Consider the following 24605-nt stretch of genomic DNA (forward strand, 5'->3'; position numbering starts at 1 on the left):
AGAGTTCTATGCACAACTAGTACATAAGTAATATATGCTATAGCATGCCAATATTTAGTGTGCTTTCAAGTGATTTAAAATCAACTCCATGCTACCCATTCAACTTAAATTTAACAATGACTTTAGTTAAGTCTGGCACCAAGAGTAGCATGTCTTCAAGAGATACCATCACTAACACACTCAACTCTGTCAGCACAAGATGGCACCAAATAATAATGCCTTATATAAGGCCAAAGAATGGGCTACAACACTGATCCCTAAAAAAAATTAATAAATGATTAAAAAAATTATATATATATATATATATATATATATATATATATATATATATATATATATATATATATATATTATATATAATATACAAATAAATAAACAAATACAATAAATAAATAATAATGATAGATAAATAAATGAATAAATAATAATGAATTGAATAAAGAAATAAGATAAGTAAAAATTATAATATAATAATAATAATAATAATAATAATAATAATAATAATAATAATAACAATAATAACAACAATGAATATAAATAAATATATAAAATAAAAGATAAAATTAATCAATTAATGGGATCATCATATAACTGAATAAGTAAAAAAAAAAGAAATAAATAAATATAGATAAGAATGAAAAATAAACACACGAAAGTAACAAGTAAAAACTGCACATACGTATGTATACAGTACATATGAAGAGGTCTGACCATAATGAACATTCACCGATTCACAATATCAATGATGACACATTTCAGACATTTATGATCTAACCAAAATACCATTTAAACAATAAGTTCATCTCATTTACTTAATTTTCTATTTTGTTTTGATTCACATTGCCTGCACACCACCAGCCATGCCTGAAGACATTACACTGTACCAGTCTACACTTTAGCATCTCTCTCTCTCTCTCTCTCTCTCTCTCTCTCTCTCTCTCTCTCTCTTTTAATGATCACACCAAATTGAAGCAAAATCTTTCCCAACTATACATAAGTTGGGAGTTGTGAACAACCACGACTAGCAGCAGGATAACCTCAATATAACAAAAAAAATTAAGCTCAACAAACTCTTATTGATCTCTATATCATTTTGAGTGGGAAATTGAACTAATTCTAACGTACAGATGTTAAGATTCTTGTTAACTTCATAAGAAAGCACCTAATGGTTGCCACTGGTGGCACTTCAATACCAACACTTGTTTCATCCACACAAATTGTCTGTGATTAAAAATGATGAGGACTTAAGAAACATCTCCATTAGCTCAACCTATTCTATCTCTTAGTATTTAACGATACTCTTTAATGAATTACTTGCTTAACAAAGCAACCCAAATTACTTACAAAGTTTTGTTTTATGATGACTCCCATAAAGTGAATTACTTGATATAACAAACTGTCCTTCTCAGTTAGTTTGTTACATTGAGGTTGTACTGCATTTGTCTAACCTGCTGAAGAAGCTTACAAAATCTGTGGAAGGCAAGCAGTTGCTTTAATTGGTGATATGTCTGCTGGCATATTTTGAGCCTGTCAGAAAAAAATTTTAATAACAGCTGACCTTCCCACCCTCCAACTGTTCAAAGATATGTAAGACTCTGAGAAAGTTGTAATAGCACAGGATGCTACCCTTCCTTAGCTGACATATGCAGGATGATGAGAAAAAAAAAAATAGGGTTAAATCAAGTGGTTCCATATAGTATATCTATATACTATATATCTATCTATATACATCTAAATCATATATATATATATATATATATATATATATATATATATATATATATATATATATATATATATATATATATATATATATATGGCAAGGCATTATGCAGATACCTTGTCTCCAATATCACTTTTAGGAAAACTTTAATCTAATATACAGATACAATATATACATTCCTATATGTTTATTTGTGTATTTGTTCATCTATTTTCAAATTATAGAATAAAAAAATCACATAGTGAATACTGGATTCATTGCGTGAGGAGCACCAATATTGAAAATTTGCCAGATCCTGTGTCAGGTAATGTACTTAAAACATCTCTGTTAAGAACACACACTCACTCAGCCTCACAATGTTACCTATACTTGAGCATTATAGTTTAATCTTTGCATAGGGAGATTCATCATCCAAAGCAGTTAGTTGGCCCACTGGATACCAGTGAAAAAGGGATGATCCTTTACCTCCTGAACTCCTGCTCCACCTCCCCCAAGCCTCTCCGTGGGGTGAACACACAATAGCTGTGGGTGATTCAAGAGCTTATGGTAGATTTTCATATTCATCACAAAATCTTAGCAGAAATCAAGAAGTTTTTCAAAGTTTTCAATGGAAAATAAATAAATGAATTAATCAGAAATTAAAATGGCAAGTTTTCATACCTGAGAGAGGAGAAAAATTGCTTCAGGAGTGAGGTGCGGCGGCATCAGGAGCTCAGTGTGGGAGCTGATTCCAGAAGGATGTGCTTGGGAAAGGCTCTGTGAAATACAGAAGAAATATCTCAAGTATCTGCTCAATAAAATTTGTCAGATCTTAATAATAACACTCATTTCTATTTCCTCAAAATGTTTTCAGATTCTAAAGTGATAAAATAAACACGGAATACTACAATTATGTATAACATTAATAAACATTACAGTTTAGAGCAAATAAAATATTGTGCATTATCATTCATAGAATATGGATGTATAACTTTCCGAGTTTCAGTTAGTATGTACAGAACAGCCTCAGAGCCAATTACAGGACTGTTTTAAGAACATAAGAAAATAAGGAAAGCTGCAAGAAGCCATCAGGCCTACATGTGGCAATCCCTGTGAAAGCAACTGCATCATTATGTGTTATTCCTAGTATAGGCCTCTACTGGGTACATTTCATTCCTACTGATACCCTATCCATAACTTTGTAAGATAATGAAAAAAAATTATCACAGTAACTGATTAATCAATAATGTGAACCTTATCAGCAATTACCAATAATGAATAAGTATAATTGGCGGTAAATATATTGCCCAATAAATCCAAAATTCTGATACTACCAATACTGTAATGATACTGATATTTCAAATATAGAAATTGATACATCCAAATCTTTTATTTTCATACTTACCTTAGAAAGATTAGAAAAATCAGTGTTTATCTTGTTTCTTCATTAATTAAAAGTACTGCATTAAGTAAAATAACTAAATTTAATTTTGAAAGTTCATAACTTCAATCTGCTCATGTTCCCCAAAAAAAAGATGTACTTATTGAATATCAGTAGTTTGGAACCAAAAGTATCAACAATACTGATAAATTGATGACACGGGGAAAATAATTAATGATATGTAGTGTGTGCCCTAAACATTCTCTTTTTTCTCTTCACACTTAATTTTTTCTCTATAACTGTCAACTACACATTTTCTTTAATTATGTTCTCTATTTTTCAAGGACACATTTCTCTATTCTTTTGCTTCTGTAAGTTTCATTCAATTTTTACAGACTTGCATGCATATATCTCAAAAATACACATCATGCATCTTTTTTCCTTTCACTTCCTTCTTTCACTTGTCATTTTATTATTACAAAAAAAAACATAAATGCATACAATTGTGTACATTTTGAAATAATTAGTGCCACTACATGCAAATATTTAGTCAGAAATGTATAATCTCTCCTGAATTTTCTAATAAAAATAAGGTGAGCATCTTTGAGTTGGTTTCCCTTAAGAGAATTCAATATCGCCAAGTCTAACTCTAGGTTTGGGCACTGCACAGCCATGAAAAAGAGGAAGCTGACAAAAAGCTCTTAATGGACTCATATGGCAGAAAACAAATCTTGTTTGAGGATCAAGACGACCAGCTCTCCTCTGAGAAACATGGTTACAGATAACTGATAACCCAATATCATTATAGTGATAGAGCCTGACTATGGTCCTATCTGACGTTGATCTTTCTTTAACTTCTTTATTACAAACTGCAAAGAAAAGGATAGACCACGATTTGATCAAACAAAGCATTACCTGTCCAGCGAGCAAATGGTACATTAGTGCTCCTATAGACCACCAGTCAGAAGCAGGTGTTGGATGAGCCACAGGTGATATTAGCTCTGGGGCCAAATAGCCTCTCTGCATCCAGATCTTTGACGTGCTGGACACACCACGGGTTTTCCACACTCCCTGCTGCACTGAAGACCAACGACTCACATGAGTTATTAAGATGCTTCCCCCTTCATCCAATAGAATATCATCTGGATTCAGATCCCTGAGAATGAAAAGAGAAAAACATTTCAATCTTATACTATCTGTATAATCATAAATACTGTATCATTATTGCAATTAACTGGTTTACTAAGATATCCATATTCCAACATCAGCTGAAATATTTTTGTCAACAAAGACAGCTGACTCTTACCCCAAGACTATGCCCTGGTGATGTAGAGATGAGACAGCTGAGATTACTTGGGACAACCATACTTTCACGATGCCTTCTGGTAACCTTGGTTGGGAGTCCTGTCCTCTATTAGCAGAATACTTTTCAAGGAGAGCTGCCAAGGAATTTTCAGAAGGTGGATCACATTTAGCAGGAGATAGGCTTTCTTTTGATTCTGAACTCCACTTTTCTACATAGTCTTTTGACTGTGCAGAATGTTGTGACACAGCATGATCAGTGACATTCAGTGACATGTCTATAATTTTCTTTACAACTCCTGTTTCAAAATCCATTTCCTTATTTTCTGTCACAGATGTAGCATGTCTCTGTGGTGTTGACAAGTTATTTTCACTTCTAGTAAACTTCAAACTAATCTTTTTAGTTTTGTGACCCTCTTGATTTAATCCAAGTCGACGGGCCATCAATGGTGATACTTGCACTGTTGTATTACTTTTTGAGAGTTTGATGCCTAGTGATTTTTTCTCATGAAAAGTCTGGGAAGCTAAGCCTCCCTTTTCCTCAAGTTGATCCTGGTTTATACTACCATTATCATAAGGTAGTTCAGACTGGTCACATGAGCTATTTTCACCAGAAATAGGAAAAATTACACTCTGACTCCTGCTTTGTAACAGTGTGTGGTCAACATTTTGCAATAACTGACGAGAATTCCTTATAAGATCCTCGATATCAAGGGAGGCCACTTCAGACTCTTCCTGCTTAGTCCAGGAAAAAGATGGGAGAGTGATGCTGGCAAATGAGGTATCGGTTATACTATTTTCATCGTCAGGCTCAAGATGATCAGTAGCTAGGGAAACAGCAGTTGTAGGAGATACAGTCTCTTTTCCTCCATTATCAGTACGAGAACCTTTCAACTGTCTAGTAGCCTGGATTTCCTTTCCATCTTCTGGTGTCACTTCCTTTGTAACTATATTATTAGTTTTACTGTTTCTTTGTGAATCACCCTTTAAGGAACCATCAATATTATCTTCTCTACTTTTCTTACCTTCTGCTGTCTGAGGTAATTCATTACATAAGCCAATTACAGAACTATCTGCAGTGATTCTCACTTCTGGAAGTGGTACTGTATCTGGTAACAGATCAGGGACTCCAACAGGTAAAGAACAACTAAAATCTTCACTAACCCCTGACAGTGTATCACTTCCTACACTCACTTTGTCTTCCTCAACCATAATGTCACCATTTGGCGATGGAATGTGGTCTTTTGTGGCTTTATTCTCTGCCACTGACTTCCCACCACTGTTATGTGGGCCACCACAGCCAGGGTCTGGATACACTGATGTTCCTGATAAAGCACCTGTGCTGAGAGATTTTGGTACAGAATCCACTGTAGTATGATTGTTGTGTGTGTTATGAGGAAGAATCAACATGGAGGATGAAGATGGGAGGCTTGGATCATATTCTGAGTAGATCTGTAGGTATCCATCAGGAAGGCATGTAGAAGAAACATCTGAACACTCAGAATTTGCTCCTGTTGTTGTACAAGTTGGTATGTTCAACAAGCTTGTGGATGACAAATGGGACACATGAGAATTATGAGAAGGTGTTTGAGGTACAGCTGATGACCTATCATATTCCATGGACTCTTGAAGCAGGCGGCGTCCAGAGTACATGGTGGTTGTCGTACTGCCATGGAGAGTGTGATACACATTTTCTTCAACTTCAACATACTTTTTGATATGGCTCCACAACTTTCCTCCACTGAAATAAAACATTTAAATATAAATTTTCAAAAAATATATACAAAACTGAAGGAAACACTTTGGAAGATCGCACATCACAGATGGCAAATTCAGAGAGGATGGGTGTCGAGTGTATTAGCGCAATAAGAAGACAGAATGATGTGGTTTGGGCATATTGGAAGGGTGGCATAAAACAATCTGATGAAAGAAGTAAGCAATAATAAAGTAGTTAACTAAAGTTACAGAGGAAGACTAAGAAAAAACTTGAAAAGTGGTACAGATAGACTACTTTTATAGTTGAAGGGAGGATGCAAGAGTGTAGTCTGCAACACTGCTATTAAATGAACAAGGTCTACATATTGTTTTTTTCCAAATAAATGGTGGCATAGCTATCAAAACTGATAAGTTTATAGTGACAATGATGTCTATGATAATATCCATTACACTGCACTGCTACGGCCAGGGTGTCTTTTCATTACATTTTTCTGACCAATATTTGAGGTAAAATTTGTTTACAAAGTAACCACAAAGTATTCTGATCACATAAGTAATTTCTTGTATAGGGACAGCTTGTACAGCAAGATCCTCCAGTGTACAAATGGTATATTATAAGCAATCCAACAAGTTGCTTCATCTCACACTCTTCTCCAGATCAATGCCCACCATTATGCATAATTTGCTACTTTTCTTTCTTTCTTTCTTTTAAGCTTTACATCCCACTCTTACTATTATTAATTTATATCCTTGGTGTTTTATATTCTGAATTCCTCATGTACCTAATATATTTTTACTTCTGATATATTCCAACAATTTGGTAAATCTTCAAAATACATATATTTTTTAAACAAAACTAAATTACATAAAATTTGAAGCAGGCAACTCAGAAGGTTGACAGTCAATTTACCTTATATATTTGAGAATCAAGTAGATGGCAGTGTCAGTCTCATGGTATCGCATCACAGGCACCATGAATGGCACTTCTCTTGGAATCACAGTCTTTTCTCCACTCCCTATCCCACTCTTTACATGCACCTGTAACAGTGGCTTTTTAGCATCATAAGAGTTCCAGAAGAAAAAATTCACAAAGCATTTACTTAATTTCTAAAATGAAGTAAAATATTTTACAGCAAAAATAAATGTATAATTCCTGGCAACAAAAAGCAGTCATTAAATTATAGGAAACTTTGTAGGTGATACACATATCTCTAACTCTATTTATATCAGATTGACATCTTTAACAAAACTTTATAAATTGCCTAACGATCTGACTGATAATGATAAGTTTTTATGACACTTGCTTGGAGAAACATATACTCTTTTTTGTAAATGTATACTAAGGAAATATGACAGCAAACTGGAATAAATGTAATTATGATACACTGCTTGGTCTTCATGTTTGAGCCTTCTATAGAGTGAGATACCATCCCACAAACATGGTGATAAGGTTTTCCCAGACTTTTTTGGCTAACACAAGAGAGATGAAGGAACAGAATCCCATACCTCTCCAGGACATCAGTATTTGTGGTATGGTACTTCACTTTAAGCTTTAAACATAGAGACCAAGAAGCACATTATGATTACATCTACGAGTATTCCAGTTTGGTGTTACATTTTCTTAGTACTGGGCCTTAATTTGTAGCATGCTATCATGCTCATCATATTAGCCTTTGTTGTGTGTCTCAGACATCAAGGGAAACTTGCACTTGGAAATATGTGTGCATAACTCATAGCTGTGGAGGAGATGACAGCGTAGTAATTTGATAAGAAAGAACATACATGTTTCTCAAAGGAAGTGTAATTAAAACTAACTGTTGTCAATCAAAGCATTGGACATGAATTCTGAGTGTTATTGTATAGTAGTGATGTTTCCTGCACAGTATATACATGGTGGATACAGAGGCTAAATAATATGTGTCCAGTTTTGTGACATGATCAGGCCAAGTGGCACTGACTACATTACACTATAGCTCACCTTAATGGCCACAGTATCTCCATTTGAGAAGTCAGTGGCAATGATGACAGATCCAGTCCAGCCTATGACCTTGTACCTTGCGAGATCAGTGGCACTGCATTTCAAGTCTCCCTCTCCTCCACTGCACACCTCAGCTTCAGGACCATCCAAAAACTGAGCACAGTGAAACATTTAGTTTGCATGTTCAAAATTTTCTTTCATATATCTGCTAAATATTTCTGTTTCATTATTGCTATCTCAACTTAAATAAAGAGCTAATAAAAAAAAAAAAAAAAAAAAATATATATATATATATATATATATATATATATATATATATATATATATATATATATATATATAATGTTAGTGTAAAAGGAGAGATTGAGATAGTTGAGTAAGGAACAGGCTGTTTCAAGTATCTAGGATCTCAAGTTAATGAGGATGGAGAAACAGTTATAGAGATGAATGAATCAGTGTTTGGTGTAGGTCCCTTGGAATAAATACAAATAAAAGATTGCTAGAATGTAGTGATATTGACAGATCAATAAGGAAGTGAAATATGGAACATGGATGCAGAAGTGAAGACTATCCTGTCTTGGCTAACTCCCTAAGAAGGGGATCTGATTTTGAAAGATACACAGAGATGCATGTAAATTTGAAATATCTGATTAGAATATTGATTTTCTTTTTTTTTTCTCTTTTTAAATGTTGTGGCCTATAGCTCCTGTAGGCATACTTGAAGAGTATATGTGGGAAGCGCTGTTAAGCTTCCACCCATTAGTGGCGCAAGCAATTTAATTTATAGTGGTACCCATATTAGGGTCCGTATCACCACCCAACTACATCTTTAGTGTAACCACCTAAAGCCTGAGTATCATTGTGACATGTAGGTAACTTTACACCACTCAACAAATGGCATAGCTTCAAAGTGGTATGTGGTGAGATTTTAACTTATGCGTGGACGTCTGCCCAATCCAACGCTCACCACCTTATCCACTATGCCACTGTCTCCCTCAACTTTACTTGTAGTAAACAGCTTAAGGTTTCTAAAAGATAGCAAAGAATAATGTACAATTACCTGCTCTCTTTTTTTGTCCCTACGTGTAAGTCTGGCCACCAGCTGCTCTGCTCGCTGCAAATACTGGGCTGTTTTTCTCTTCACTGCATCCCTCCGATCCCCGTCATTATCACCTGTATGCATACATTGCAATCTTACTGTCTCTTATTTCTTATTGAAAATATCATTTATCATGGATCAACCACATGCCTTTTTCATTCTTCCTTTTTATCTAGCTTTTTTTTTTTTTCATTCCATTACACCCAATATACCGAATACATACATATACCATACAAGCAATATCTTACTTTTCTCCATCACAATTGAGATCATTCTTCAATTCATTCTACATGCATTCTCTATTTTCCTGGTCAGTACCCTCACTGGAAATCTTTAAAATATGAGAATTGTATCCCTTCCATTCATGAATTCTTAGAACAGCTTATACAAGAAAGAATTTGATTATCCCACTCATACAGTTTTCTTGATTAACCGAAGTGTAATACCTCTAACATATAGCAAACCTGAAGAAAGTCAAACTTAATGAGATGTATGTGGTGTCTGTAAACACCACTCAGTTGTCTGATCAAGAGGATGGAGCCATGCACATACATTGGCTATGATAGTCAGTTCACTATGTGTGAATTGAAAAGTCATGTACACTGAGCTTCCTGTTGCAGAGTTAATCTTTGGTTGTTTCATGGCATGAGTTCTTGGGTAAAATTCTTAGTACATATCAAAAACAAAATATGCTGGCTGGAGTCAATTGTATGTTCAATGTTATACATGTATCTATGAGAAAGTTTCAGTTAAATTAAACAAAATCAAAATTAATTCTATACGTATGTCACTCCATCTAATCCTTGTGGTAATTTGGATGTCTATACATACAACTGCTATTTTTGGGAAGCCAACTAAATTAATATTACTTGTCTAAGAGCCATCTCTTAACATGCCAACAGTCATGCTGGTGTGAAAATGTGGCCAATTCTTCCCCAATGGAAAACTATACTGCTCGAGTTTACTCCATCTTCATGCATCATACCACTACAATACAGCTTACAGCAACACCACTCCAATCTAGCGACACACAATGATAACATATCACTTCAAATGACCTAAACTGACAGTGTGGCACTCTATGCCACAACTATGACATTCTATCCCTGGGCAATGTGCAGTATTATCATCCCAACCATTGAGAATGTAACACCTGGATCAGTGATTGCTATAACACATTCTGACAGGTCTGCCTTATCCCACTTTGAATCACAACTCAACTATTAACCCGTTTTCTTTTTAAATATAAAGGAAATAGTTAAAGGATTGCAAAATAAAGTAAGAATAAGAAGTTATATCAAACTCTAGCTAACTATGGCACAGTCCTATTGCCACATCACCATGGTGAATGGACAAGTTGTGACCAATGCTTGGGAAACCATGGAATTTGCCACATCTACAAATTTGTCTTCGGTTCCAAACTTTCTCATTATAGTACAGTACCTGCACTGCACACAGATTACTGAGGTACAACCAAATAGAGAAAACTTTATTACCTTGTTTCCTAGAATGGTCCACAGAAGTACCAGCTGCATGCAAACGTAAAAATAATCTTAATGTTCAACTTTCCAATAATCAAGACTATGCAGCAATAAACCAAGACTGATATGATATACAGAGCATATCTATGTAAAAAAAAATTCTGATCTGGGGATATGGGAACCAAGTGATATTAACAGTGACAGCACTACAAAAAGTCAATTCAAATCTTCTCCCTTCATGCAAAATACAAACATAATAATGTGTCCCCAGATGGCAAAATACCAATTTATAACTTTGTATATGTTTTCTGCAGTGTGAATATGACAGTATCAATCATGGAAGCTCTGACCTCTCACAAGAATACATGGCATAAATAGGTAGCAAAAGCCTTTTACTTTACACCTTGCAGGTCATATACATTTTTTGCAACCCAAGCTACCCCAACCTCTTTCTGTCATACTTTGTGGAGTATTGACAAGACAGTCAAATTTGTGACCTGACTGGCACTGAGTTGTGTAGCTTGGGTGTCCTGTCAGAGGTTCAAACTTGGATGCTGCTATTACAGATGCCTCTTCTGATGTACTCGTATTTTCTAGTTTTAAAACATCAGGCATCACAGTGATACTATGAAAATGATGCTTATTATTATGTCTTCACACCACTATTCCAACTTTCTGGATTCCTTTTCATACATATTCAATACCCAATGTGTTATCCCAATACTTCTATATATACAGGAAAGGAACTAATACATACATATTATTATAAATAATATAATTGTGGTTGCAACTTCCATGACCTTTAAAGTATAACCAGAAGCCCCATTTTGATAAACATGCTTACAAATTTCAGCAAGCCTATACTAACCTTGAACACCTTGTAGTAGGGTACCCACCCCTTCCCGATACATGTTCAGTGCTTTCTTGTAATCTTTCTGCTGTTCATGCTGCTGTGCTTCACTTATCTGTTGTGCTGCGATGAATATGTACTGACTGTTGGCCACTTCCTTAGGAGTGGGGACCTTGTGTGTTGGAACGTATGGAGTGACTGTGGTTGTGAGTGGCGTCAGAGGTGTGAGAGGCACAGAACTCTTCCTTTCAGGAATGCTGACTGACTTGGTGGTATTAACAGGTGGCACTGGATGGGTGGTTGTGGGCATGATGTCTTCAGGCTGCTTTAGGTCCTTGTAGTACTCTTGATGTAAAGGAGAGTCATGCACTGGGTTTTCATAAACACAGTAAGAAAGAGATGATGTGCTGGATACTGATGAGGTAATGGTACGTTTTTCACTGAGGTCAGATGGATCTACAATATGACTATTCAGGTCCCCTTGAGGGAACTCAAACACACTGTCATCCATACTACTATTATGCGAAAGCAATGCATTCCAGTCATGAATTACTTTTTCTTTAACTGTTTGTCCTTCAGTTGTTCTCTGTAGAGCATGGTGATTTTCTTGCAAATTTTTACTTAAAATTTTTCTCTGAGATTCCTCTGAAACTCCAAGAGTTCCAACACTGCCATTCTTCATTCTGGATACTGATTGTGTAGTACTACTTCTATGGGGATCACCAGAAAAATCAAAACCTATAGAGCTACTAGCCTCAGCTAAGTCAGGGGCAGAGGGTGTTGGAATCACAGGAAAAGGGTACTCAGGAGTGGAGCACAAACTTAAGTCATCTTCCGATTCATTCAGCTGGGAATAAAGAGAGGCACTGTCCTGGATGCCCAAAGTTGTGGCCAGTTGCTCTGCCTCCTTTGATCTGCAAGCAAGACAATGACAAATTGGTCCCCTACAAGCTAAACTGTACATTTCTTTTTATGCAAGACAGCTAAAGTAAAAGTTACTCACTAATCTTCTGACAAGCAGTGTTATGTCAGTCTTATGGTGTTCCAATCCTTAGTCAAATTCTCCATATCATCACTACACTGGATGGCTGGAGAAACTTCAATAGTTCCTCCATCTGCTCATTATCTTTAAAACAATTATATTTTGTCATTTTCTATGGATTTATCAAATATACATGCTCATAAACACAGTTCCACAATATGCACACCCTTAGATAGCATAACATATGAAGCAGCAGAACATGGGCCCCACTTTTTTTTTTCCAAGAAGCATTCTGCACTGACTTGCAGTAACACTTGTGCTTGTGCTTGCTCCACTTAAACAAGTGGTAAAGGTGTCATCCAGGGAGATTTGGATGAACTGATATTGGCAACATGGCCTAGAGGGAGAGAACAGTTCCTCTGATGCTGAAGATTTTTCTCTCTTATTCTTCCATCACACCATGTGATTTATCAAGTTTTGTCTCCTTGACATTACTAAGAATCCTTAGTTTTTCTTATACCCTCATTGTTCTACTTAATCTAAAGGCACTTATGAGTTTGTGAAACTTAGGTGTGGCCAAGCCTTGTACAGGGCTGAGTGGTCAATAGTGATGGCTCAACTGTGTGGCAGACAAGTAGTGATGGAGGTGCTTAAATACTATAAGGAGTGTGCTCTGGCTAAGCAAGCTGTAGCAATTAAGTGTTTGGTCTGAACAGCTGAATAGCAGCAGCTATGTGCTTTAATTTCTTAAATTCAAATATGAGAATGCCTCAACTGCTTATTACCTGCCATCTGCATTCTCATGTCATGCTATTCATTCCTGAAACCTGTTTTTATTGTCATGGATAATTTCTGCTCTTCCAGACAGGTAATATAAGCATTACAAAAACTTGGTCAGCACCCTCTGCATTATAAGACAGTGTGATGTTATATAAACGTCTGTGGATCTTACAAAGCTGCAAAAAGTTTCATCAATCCTTAGAATGATGCCATAATGGGAAAGGATTAAATAAACTAAGACAACACTTAATCAATAAGATAACTACATTTTTGTCTTACCTTCCCTTGGTCCTTTTCTTCCTTTCCCCAAAATGTCCTGCAGTCTTCTTTTCATTACTCTGTGGAGAATATTGAAGTGAGAACATACAGCTAATTTCTTCCTAGACCACACAGAAATGCTCTTTGTGCTATCCATCTATGCATTCATAAACTGAAGAGAAAATAAATCAATATGAAATTTTGTATCAGTGTATTAAGTTATGCCAAATTACATAAAGTTTTCGTAACTCTTACGATTAATCCAGCTAAATAACTACTCTGAAAATAAAGACTTCAAAAGTGAAAAAGAAAACTACATATATCACAACAGATTCCAACACACACACACACACACACACACACTTAATGTCAAAGACCTACTAAAAAATCTAAACGACGAAGATAGGCAGAACTTAGAAGAGGAAGCAGAAGAAACAAACAGAATGGGACCATATCAAGAAGGAACAACAAGACCAATTAAGATACTACTAAAATCACAAGCAGCAATAGAAGAAATATTATATAAAACAACTAAACTCAGAGAAACAGAAGGTTGCAAGGATATATATATATATATATATATATATATATATATATATATATATATATATATATATATATATATATATATATATATATATATATATATATATATAAAGAAAAATAGAAATGAGGAGGAAAGGAAGAGATACAATGAACTGGCGGCAGCAGTAAGGGAAAAAATAATGAAAGGTCAGAAGAGGAAAAAAGGCATTTTTTTTGGAGAATTCTAGGAGACAGGATAAGGAAATGGTATATAAAAGAGAAGGAAGAGGAAAAGTGGAACAAGTTTAACTAAAAGTGATAAAGGCAAGAGACTAAAAATGATGTATACGAACATAGACGGGATTTTATCAAGTAAATTAGAATTAAGAGATTACATAAAGAAAGAAGAACCGGATATTGTATGCCTGGCTGAAATAAAACTAAATGAGGAAATCAAAATAGACTTGGATAATAGGTATAATGTATGGAAAAGAGACAGAGGGGGTAAAAGAGGAGGAGAAGTAATGATAATGTTAAGGAAGGAGATGGTGATAAACCAAGTGGAATGTGGGGAAGGAAAAGCAGAAGTACTGTATGTTAAGATGCATATTAATATAATGATAATGTTAAGGAAGGAGATGGTGATAAACCAAGTGGAAAAGCAGAAGTACTGTATGTTAATATGCATATTAATAAAAAAGAGTTAATAATCATTGTAACAAATGTGCCACCAAAAACAAATTCATCGACCAATCAAGAATATAAAGACATGATAGTTGACACAATAAGGAGTCTAACGAGAATCATTAAAGAAAGGAGAAAAGTGATAATAGTAGATTTCAACTGTAAAGAAGTGGACTGGGAAAATTATGAGAGTGGTATGGGGGAAGAAGCCTGGGGAGAAAGATTCCTGAACCTAATGATAGATAATATGATGGACCAAAGAGTAAAGGAAAACACAAGATTCAGAGGAAATGACAAACCGACGAGATTGGACCTAGTTTTTACAAGGAATATACAAATGAACGATGATATAAGATATAAGTGCCCACTGGGAAAGAATGACCATGTAATATTAGAAATGGATATAGAAGAGGGAAAGGAAGATAGAGATGATTCATACAAAGGAGACCGATTAAATTACAGAAAGGCTGATATTGAGAATCTCAAGAACTACTTCAAATACATTAACTGGGAGGAGATGGAAAACTCAGAGACAGTGCAAGAGAAGTATAACTTATTTTTGGAAATATACAAAACAGGAGTCAGGGAATATGTCCCAAAATATAGACCTAAAGAAGAAGGAAAGAAAGATTGGTTTAATGCAAGGTGTGCTAGGGCAAAGGAGAAAAGAGATGGAGCATGGAAAAGGTGGAGGAGAAATAGAAATCCAGTAAATAAGGAAAACTTCAAGGCAGTGAGAAATGAATATGTTAAGGTGAGGAAGGAAGAGGAAAGGAACTATGAAAAGGACATTGTCGAAAAATGTAAGGAGCAACCAAAATTGTTCTACAGATTCATAAATGGAAAAATTAGGCAAAAAGAAACAATAGAAAGGTTAAAAGGAGAGAACGGGATGGTGGAAGACCCAAAAGTATGGCAGAACTATTAAATAATAAATTCTAGGAGGTCTTTACTAAGGAATCCAAATTTGAAAGGCCACAGGGTAATAGAGAGACCGTCTATATGAAAGAGATTAAAGTAACCAAGCTTGAAATAAAAGAGTTAATGAAGGAATTGGATGAAGAGAAGGCAATGGGACCGGATGAAGTCTCAGGCAGAATACTGAAAGAATGTAGGGAAGAACTAGCAAGTCCTATATACAACATCATAAAATGCTCAATAGAAAATGGAACAGTACCAGTAGAATGGAAAAGAGCTGAGGTGGTTCCCATATATAAGAGCGGAAGGAAGGAAGAACCTTTAAATTACAGACCGGTATCACTAACTAGTGTAATATGCAAGATGTGTGAAAGAATAATAAAGAAACAATGGATCGAGTTCCTTGAAGACAACAAATTAATATCAAATAGCCAATTTGGTTTTAGAAAAAGACAGTCATGTGTAACTAATTTACTGAGTTTCTACTCTAGAATAGTTGATAGAGTACAAGAGAGAGAGGATGGGTTGACTGTATTTATTTGGATTTAAAAAAGGCGTTTGACAAAGTGCCACATGCAAGATTACTGTGGAAGTTAGAGGAGAAGGGTGGCTTAAAAGGAAGCACATTGAGATGGATGGAAAATTATTTGAGGGGGAGAGAAATAAGGACGGTAGTTAAAGATATGAAGTCCAAGTGGAGAGCAGTAGAAAGCGGAGTGCCGCAGGGATCAGTATTGGCACCAATACTTTTCCTCATATATATAAACGACATGCCAGAAGGAGTGAACAGCTACATAAATCTGTTTGCGGATGATACGAAACTGTGCAGAGTTATAAAGCAAAAAGAGGATTGTGAAATACTGCAGGAAGACCTAAATAAGATCTGGGAATGGAGTAAAAAGTGGGAAATGGAATTCAATGTGGACAAAAGCCATGTCATGGAAATGGGAAAGAGTGAAAGACGACCCGTGGGAATCTATAAGATGGGAGATGGAGTAGAACTGGAGAAAGTAAAAAAGGAAAAGGACTTAGGAGTGACGATGGAAGAAAACAATCAACCGGTAAGCCATATTGATAGAATTTTCAGAGACATATAATTTGCTAAGGAATATTGGAGTAGCATTTCACTACATGGACAAAGAAATGATGAAGAAATTGATAAGTACTATAATAAGACCCAGATTGGAATATGCAGGAGTAGTGTGGACCCCTCATAAAAGGAAACACATAAGGAAGTTGGAGAGACTACAAAAAATGGCTACAAGAATGGTTCCAGAATTTGAAGGGATGACATATGAGGAGAGACTAAAGGCTATGGATCTACCAACCCTGGAACAGAGAAGGGAGAGAGGGGATCTGATACAAGTTTATAAATTGATCAACGGAATGGACCAAGTGGATAATGAGAAACTGATCCTGAGAGAAGAATATGACATTCAAAGCACAAGATCGCATAGTAAAAAGCTGAGAAAGGGAAGATGTCTGAGAGATGTTAAAAAATATAGTTTCCCACAAAGATGTGTTGAGACGTGGAACAGTTTGAGTGAAGAAGTGGTGTCAGCAACGAGTGTGCATAGTTTTAAAGAAAAATTGGATAAGTGTAGATATGGAGATGGGGCCACACGAGCATAAAGCCCAAGCCCTGTAAAACTACAACTAGGTAAATACAATTAGGTAAATACACACACACACACAAACACACACACACACACACACACACACACACACACACACACACACACACACACACACACACACACACACACACTGTTATGTATTTTACATTGTATGTATTGATTTGAATCATCATTTCCTCTCTACTAGTTGAGAGGCCAACGACCGTTTGCTTAGCTTGTCTGTATGAAGCACTGATTTGTTCCCGCGACTCGTATCATTCGGCCAGGCGTCGTGGCGTCCTGCTCACTCGGGGAAAGGCAGACACTGTTGGATTCATGAGCAGAGCAGACGTTGGCCTGGTGGCTTGTTGAGGGAGTGCTTATTTGTGAAGTGTATGGTGTATATAATCCACCTGGGGTATCATATGTTGTGTTCTCTTGTATCTCCCTCATATAGACTTGCTGTATTCACTTTTCATTCATAGCTGAAGTATTTGAGTTAAGACAAAAGTACGTGGTTCGGTTCAGTTGAAACATAAGTGAGTGAGATTCTTACCTTGTAACTTGTGTGTTAATGGTGACTTATTTATTACACTATTTGCATGTGTTGTGTTTTTGTGCATTGGTATTGTCTTTGTGTAAGTGAACTAATTGAAAGGGAATCTTGGAATTATTTATCTTTCGTGTGGTCAGCACTTGCCTCATTAAACCCTTGTTTAAGTTAACATGTGTTTGGTTTACACTCTCTTTTTCAGAATCTGGAATAATATGTTCGTATGGGTGGGTTTAAGTGAATCTTTTGACTATTGGGTCACTTGTGTGTTACTTGTCCCTGAATAGGTCATCATTGTGGGTTTACCACTACCATTTTATACCACCTCATACGTAACAACACACACACACACACACACACACACACACACACACACACACACACACACATTAAGAGTGACTTATACAAACACACCACATAGTGTAGTGGTTAGCACGTTCGACTCAATCAAGAGGGCCAGGTTCGAGTCCCGGGGCAGCGAGGCAAATGAGCAAGCTTCTTAATGTGTGGCCCCTGTTCACCTAGCAGTAAATAGGTACGGGATGTAACTCGAGCGATTGTGGCCTTGCTTTCCCGGTGTGCAGAGTGTGCTGTGGTCTCAGTCCTACCCAAAGATCGGTCTATGAGCTCTGAGCTTGCTCTGTAATGGGGAAGACTGGCTGGGTGACCAGCAGGCAACTGAGGTGAATTACATTAAGAGTGACTTATACAAATATAGATGGGTTGTTATCCAGAGTGTTGGAGGTTAGGGATTATTTGAAAGAGAAAAAGCTGGATGTAATGTACATTGTGGAAACAAAATTAAAAGTAGAAATCCATGTTAACTTTAGAGAAGAGGGATATAATAGCTGGAGAAGAGACAGGAAGGGTAATACAAAGAAATATGAAATATTCATACAGAAATATAACAAAGGAGTAAAGAAATACATACCTTTTCATAGAGTTGAGAAAAAAATACACGCTTGGTACAATGCTAGATGCACAGAAGCTAAAAAAGGCAAAAGATAAAGCTTTCATAAAACAGAGAAATGACAATAACAGACAGCAGTATAAGGATGCAAGAAATTAATATATTAGAGTAAGGAGAGAGGAAGAAACTTTGAGAAAGATGTGGTGCATAAAAGTGAAGACGAACCCAAGCTTTTCTACAAATTTATAAATAGTAAGATGAAGAACAAGGAAACATTAGAAAAACTAATTAAAAGAGGGAAGACATACCAAACAGAGAAGGAAATGTGTGAAATAATGAATGAGAGCTTCAAAACTGTTCACTGTAGAAGAGGATTTTACAGAAACAAATTGGACATTGCATTGCCAAGGATTACACGAAATCACAGTGCACAAAGAGGATATTGGAAGATTATTAGATGATTTGGATGTCAGAAAAAGCAATGGGGAAAGATGGTATATCAGGCTGGGTGCTAAAAGAATGTAAAGAGCAACTGTTGGATCCAATTTTGGAAATAATTACAAGTTCACTAAATGAAGGGAAAGTTCCACTAGAATGGAAGAGAGCCAACATAATACCAATATTTAAAGGAGGAAAGGCAACTAAGCCATTAAATTACAGACCAGCGTCACTTACAAGTGTTATGGGGAAGTTGTGTGAAATAATTATTAAAGAAAAATGGGTTAAATATCTGGAAGAACAAGAAGTCATATCAAACAGACAATTTGGGTTCAGGACAGGATGGTTATGTATGTTGAACTTATCAAGCTTCTACTTGAGAGTAATAGAAAGACTGGAAAACAGAGATAGATGGGTGGACACAGTATACCTGGACATTAAAAAGGCTTTTCATAAAGTCCCTCATGGAAGACTACTTTGGAAACTAGAGAGTAGGAACCTTGTTAGAATGGACAAGGGATTATTTGAAGGACAGGGAGATGAGAACTGTGATCTGAGATACATACTTATCTTCAGATAAAATAACAAGAGGAGTGCCACAAGGGTCAGTGTTAGCCCCCATTATGTTTCAGATTTATGTAATTGATATTCACAATGGGGTAAACAGTTATATTAATCTATTTGCTGATGATGCAAAGATGCTAAGAGATATCAAAACCCAGGAGGACTGTTTGCTTTTACAGGAAGATATAAATAAAATCTATCTGTGGAGTAAGAAGTGAAAATTGGAGTTCATTGCCAAGAAATGTCACATAATGGAACTAAGAAAGAGCAAGACAAGACCGGTATGGAACTATCTGATAGGAGAGGAACAAATAATGAAGACTAAAGAGGAAAAAGATCTGGGAGTGATTATACAGGAAAATCTGCATCCTGAAAAACACATAAGCAAGATATTTGGATTAATATATAAGAGTGGCATTTCAATTCACAAAGATATGATGAAAAAAATTACCACAAGCATGATACATCCAAAACTAGGATAACCAGCTCTAAAAAAAGATGATGCCAGAACTAAAGGACATAACATATGAAGAATGGCTGAAGGAAATGGGACTGCCAACATTACAAGAAAGAAGAGAATGAGGAGACCTAATAACAATGTACAAGATAGTCATTAGCATTGAAAACATAGACAAGAAAGACCTGATGCTGGTGACAGAAGAATATAGAAGGACAAGAGGACATGTAAAGAAGATCAGGATGAGGCAGTGTGTGAAGGATATTTGAAAATACATTTTCCACATAGAACGGTGGAAAAGTGGATTGCATTGAATAAGGAAGTTGTTACAGCACATAATATGCATAACTTTAAGGAAAAATTGGATAAATGGAGACAAGGCACCATGAGCCCTGCTTGAACCCTGTACAATACAACTAGGTAAATACACACACACACATACACACACACACACACACACACACACACCTGGAAAAAACTTGTGAACGGCTCTGAGGTAAATAAGGGACTGTGTTGGCCGATGAATTTCAGGAGGTTGAGAGTTGCCTCTCGACGTGCTTCCACTACATCCGCCTCAAACCTGCCAACAACACACTGTTCATTTCCACTCACCCCACCCATCACAAACATTAAGTAAGCATTGATAAACTTAGCAACAAGTCATATTTTTTACTTCTAACTGACTGTTCACATTTCAAAGAAAAATATTAGCCAGAAGAGAAAATATGTATAAGCATTTATGGATTTAAAGAACCATTTCACTGACAAAACACTAACACACCTGTTGAGGATGGTGGCTCGAGGGAAAGGTGGCAGATTTCCGAAGAGGCCGAGCTTCTCATGTAACTCTGAAATGTCCCGGTGAAGTCTGCTGATCTCTGAATATCGCCGCCACACAACCACTGAGGTAGAGGCTTCAGGACTAGTTCTAGGAAACACCTGCAAGATTTTGGGATCTAAAGAATTGATAGACGTTACAATGGTACATATGCTATGTGAAATGTGTAATGAGAGTGGAGGGTCTGTGTAGTACTGTATATATATATATATATATATATATATATATATATATATATATATATATATATATATATATATATATATATATATACAGTCAACCCTCGGCTATCGCGACTTCAGCTATCGCGTTTTATTGCTATCACACACCCATGAAAAGCTGCAAAAATTTCATTATCGCGACCTCAGATGCCTGCTATCACACACCCACCCATGACGTCATGAGGTATCTGAGCGCTCATTGGCCAAAACCGATACCAGAATTTTGGCCGATTCCGATACCGATACCAATACCACCTAATTGGGCAGATACCGATACTACTATTGATACCGATACCACCGATAACGATACTACAACTTATAGTGATTACTGCACTGGACACCAGGATTAGTTGGTGGACGGCGATCGTTATTAGATGGGAGGCTTTGTTTTGGGGGATGCTGTAAGTCCTTCTGAGAACGTTTGTGAAATAGGAGCAATTCTAGAAGCTTTTTGAAGCCATTTGCAAAGGTAAATTACTCAGTAATCAATATCTTATATCGAATATATCACTAAGTAGTAAATTCCTTTTAGGTATCGTAAGTAACGGCATAAAATAAGCCGATACCGATACCCATAAAATGGGCCGATACCGCCGATTCCGATGCATCGGTACATCTCTAGTAAATACAATGAGCTGATGTAATTTTTTTTTTTATGTTATAACCTTGACATGTTTTAATTGGTACCAATGGATTATACAGTAATTTAAAAAGAAGTAAAAATGAGGGATATTAGGAGTAAAATTTGTGGTTGCAGTACCAATAACAATTTCTTATTGTCTCTCTCCATGAGACCCCACTGTCCCATCAAATTCCCAAGTTTTTCGTGTGTTGGGAAAGAAAACTGAAACATTTTATATGAAAGAAAAAGAAATACAAATTGAAAATTCCATTAAATAAAAAACATAAAAAACTGAAAAAAAATAATACTAATAAATAAAGAAAGAAGCATATATCAAAAATTAATAATAACCAGCAGTGAATATCAACAAGAGTGAACTATTGCCTCTACGAAAAAACCAATGATGAAATTAACAAGTTTTACAAGGGACAAAATATTACCATCACTTTGACAAACTAGGGTGTGAATCTCAGCCAATATTTGAATTCTCAACACTAAAGGGAGGATGGCATCTATAGTTGATGCTACGTAGGTGGGCAGCATCTATAGTTAATCTTGGTTTCCAAGCTTAATTTTGGATTCCCACAAGAATGTTTTGGCCTGCGGACATCCTTCCCTCATAACAATGTCTCCCTCAGCACCTCAGTGTCCTACAAACCATGGTAATGGCCACAGGGGATAATAATTATTCCTCTTCCTCTCAATCCTCAGACAAGGGGTAAGTGGCCAGTAACTTCCATTCCACATAAGGACAAATATGGTCCAAAATAGCCTCTTATTGAGAATACTACTGGGAGAAAGTTAGAAGTTAATCTCTTAATTTTCATAAGTTATTTCATTGGAGAAAAAATAAAACACTAGTGACAATTATATTTCTCTCTTGTATTATAAGTGACAGACAGCAATACCTGTGTCTGTAGGATGATAAATCTAGGCATTTATGTGAGTGAATGAATGACAGATAATGGTGAGAGATGCAGATAAAGGAGGCTTTATGTGGCATAGCATTATTCAAATAATATTGAAATAATATTAGTATTTTCATCCAAATTAGGTTAGGATTAGATTTGTGGCCATTCAATCTTAAGGTTGATTCCTTCAGTGTGTAGATTAAAACATCAAAAGACATGAACAACAGTCAGTCCTAAGATTAATAGGTCAAGGTTACTTCCACAATTCCTCATTATTCAAAGATCAGCTTTGCCGTGAGTCTGAATATAATACCTGATCTAACACCTTGAGTGTTTACTTCATCAGCAAGGAAAAGAGTGGATAGATCAGACAAAAGCATAATCATTATATACTTACAGGCACACGACCAGGATTATTTCTAGCAAAAAAACTACCACAGTATCTGGAAACACTTATTACATCATCTTAGAAATTAGTTTTGCCGCGGGATCAGGGTGTACATAACTTAATAATTTAGGCATCTATTTCGCAACTCTTGAATAAAAGAAGAAGAAAAAAAAAAGTCAGTTTTATCTTACGGAAGTATCCTTTGCATGAAGCTCTGCAGTGACTGGAGTTTGTTGTCACTCAGCCAAGGATTATTCCTAGGAAGCTTTGCCACGGCGCTCGGACGTAGGTGAATAGACAAGACTGGAGTTTGTTTCAACTCTTGGTCGGAAAAAGTGGGAGGATCAGATTGTGTCTTTCTGAAGTTGTCTATACATAAAACTGCGCGGTGGTTGGAATATGATGTTATCATTCTGAGGCAGAAGATAAGGAGATACTTACCGTTGACTTCACCTGATAAATAGTATATCCCTTGGGATGGCGTTTTGTTTCGTTGACCTCAAAAATCCGAACCCAGTGCTGTGTTTTGGCGGCCATGTTTGTTTACATTTTAGGGAGATCTATGTTATTTCTCATGGCATCCCAAAACATTAGCGGATAATAATACGTATCAATTAATAATAACAATAATAATAGTAATAATAATAATAACAATAATGGTAATAATAATACTAATAATGATAATAATAATAATAAATAATAATGATAGTAATAATAATAATAATAATAATAATAATAATAATAATAATAATAATAATAACATTAATAATAATGATAAATTAATGAATAAGTGAGGGATAAAGGCAGAGTTCCTTCCCAAGGAGGTTGAATAAAATATCCCGCATGATTTTTATATAGATTTTTTTTTTTATTTAAGCACGGTTCCCGGTATGATCGGTACATTTCCGATACTCATTTAATTCAATCAATCAATCAATCATGGGGGCATACACCAAGGGGCGCGTCGCCTCGCCTACCCCATGGCGCCACTAGTGATGGGCAAAGTACGAGTATTCAAGTAATCGCGGGTACGGGTACCAGACTTGGCCTACACGAGATACCCGGGACCACTACCCGGGTGATACCCTGTATGCAACAGACACCGCGCGGTGAACCCGGGGGCCGGGACCAAATTTGAAACGATGACCGGGAGGCGAGAGGGAGTATCGGAGTGTATGAGTACTGACCGGCCGGGACTAAAGTAAACAGAATACGTACGGTCGTACGCACTTCGCCTTGACCGTGATACTCTCTCTCTCTCTCTCTCTCTCTCTCTCTCTCTCTCTCTCTCTACTTTCTTGTTATTCATCTACTTTTCTCGTTTGCTGTTATTTCATCTCTCTCTCTCTCTCTCTCTCTCTCTCTCTCTCTCTCTCTCTCTCTCTCTCTCTCTCTCTCTCTCTCTCTCTCTCTCTCTCTCTATATATATAT

At 36.2% G+C, this 24605-nt stretch overlaps 1 protein-coding gene across 4 annotated transcripts; it reads right to left on the reverse strand.

Annotated features, from left to right (window-relative positions):
- Positions 1 to 1819: 1819 nt before the first annotated feature.
- LOC123515018 lies at positions 1820 to 23728 on the reverse strand. Of its 4 annotated transcripts, XM_045273375.1 has the most exons (13): positions 23616 to 23728; positions 20976 to 21133; positions 20663 to 20774; positions 13551 to 13609; positions 11528 to 12423; positions 10675 to 10707; positions 9140 to 9252; positions 8080 to 8232; positions 7012 to 7139; positions 4390 to 6126; positions 3999 to 4239; positions 2384 to 2479; positions 1820 to 2245 (listed from the first exon to the last, which is right to left on the reverse strand). In XM_045273375.1, exons 1-13 carry the CDS (start codon positions 23709 to 23711, stop codon positions 2144 to 2146), a joined length of 3924 nt encoding a protein of 1307 aa, XP_045129310.1. In that variant the 5' UTR covers positions 23712 to 23728; the 3' UTR covers positions 1820 to 2143. The 4 variants fall into 4 exon arrangements, with proteins under 4 accessions (XP_045129310.1, XP_045129311.1, XP_045129312.1 ...); XM_045273376.1 differs by lacking the exon at positions 10675 to 10707; XM_045273377.1 differs by lacking the exons at positions 20663 to 20774; positions 20976 to 21133; positions 23616 to 23728 and adding an exon at positions 17440 to 18188.
- Between the last annotated feature and the right edge of the window lie 877 nt (positions 23729 to 24605).

This window comes from Portunus trituberculatus, chromosome 38 (assembly GCF_017591435.1).
Source record: "Portunus trituberculatus isolate SZX2019 chromosome 38, ASM1759143v1, whole genome shotgun sequence".
Classification (NCBI taxonomy): Eukaryota; Metazoa; Arthropoda; class Malacostraca; order Decapoda; family Portunidae; genus Portunus; species Portunus trituberculatus.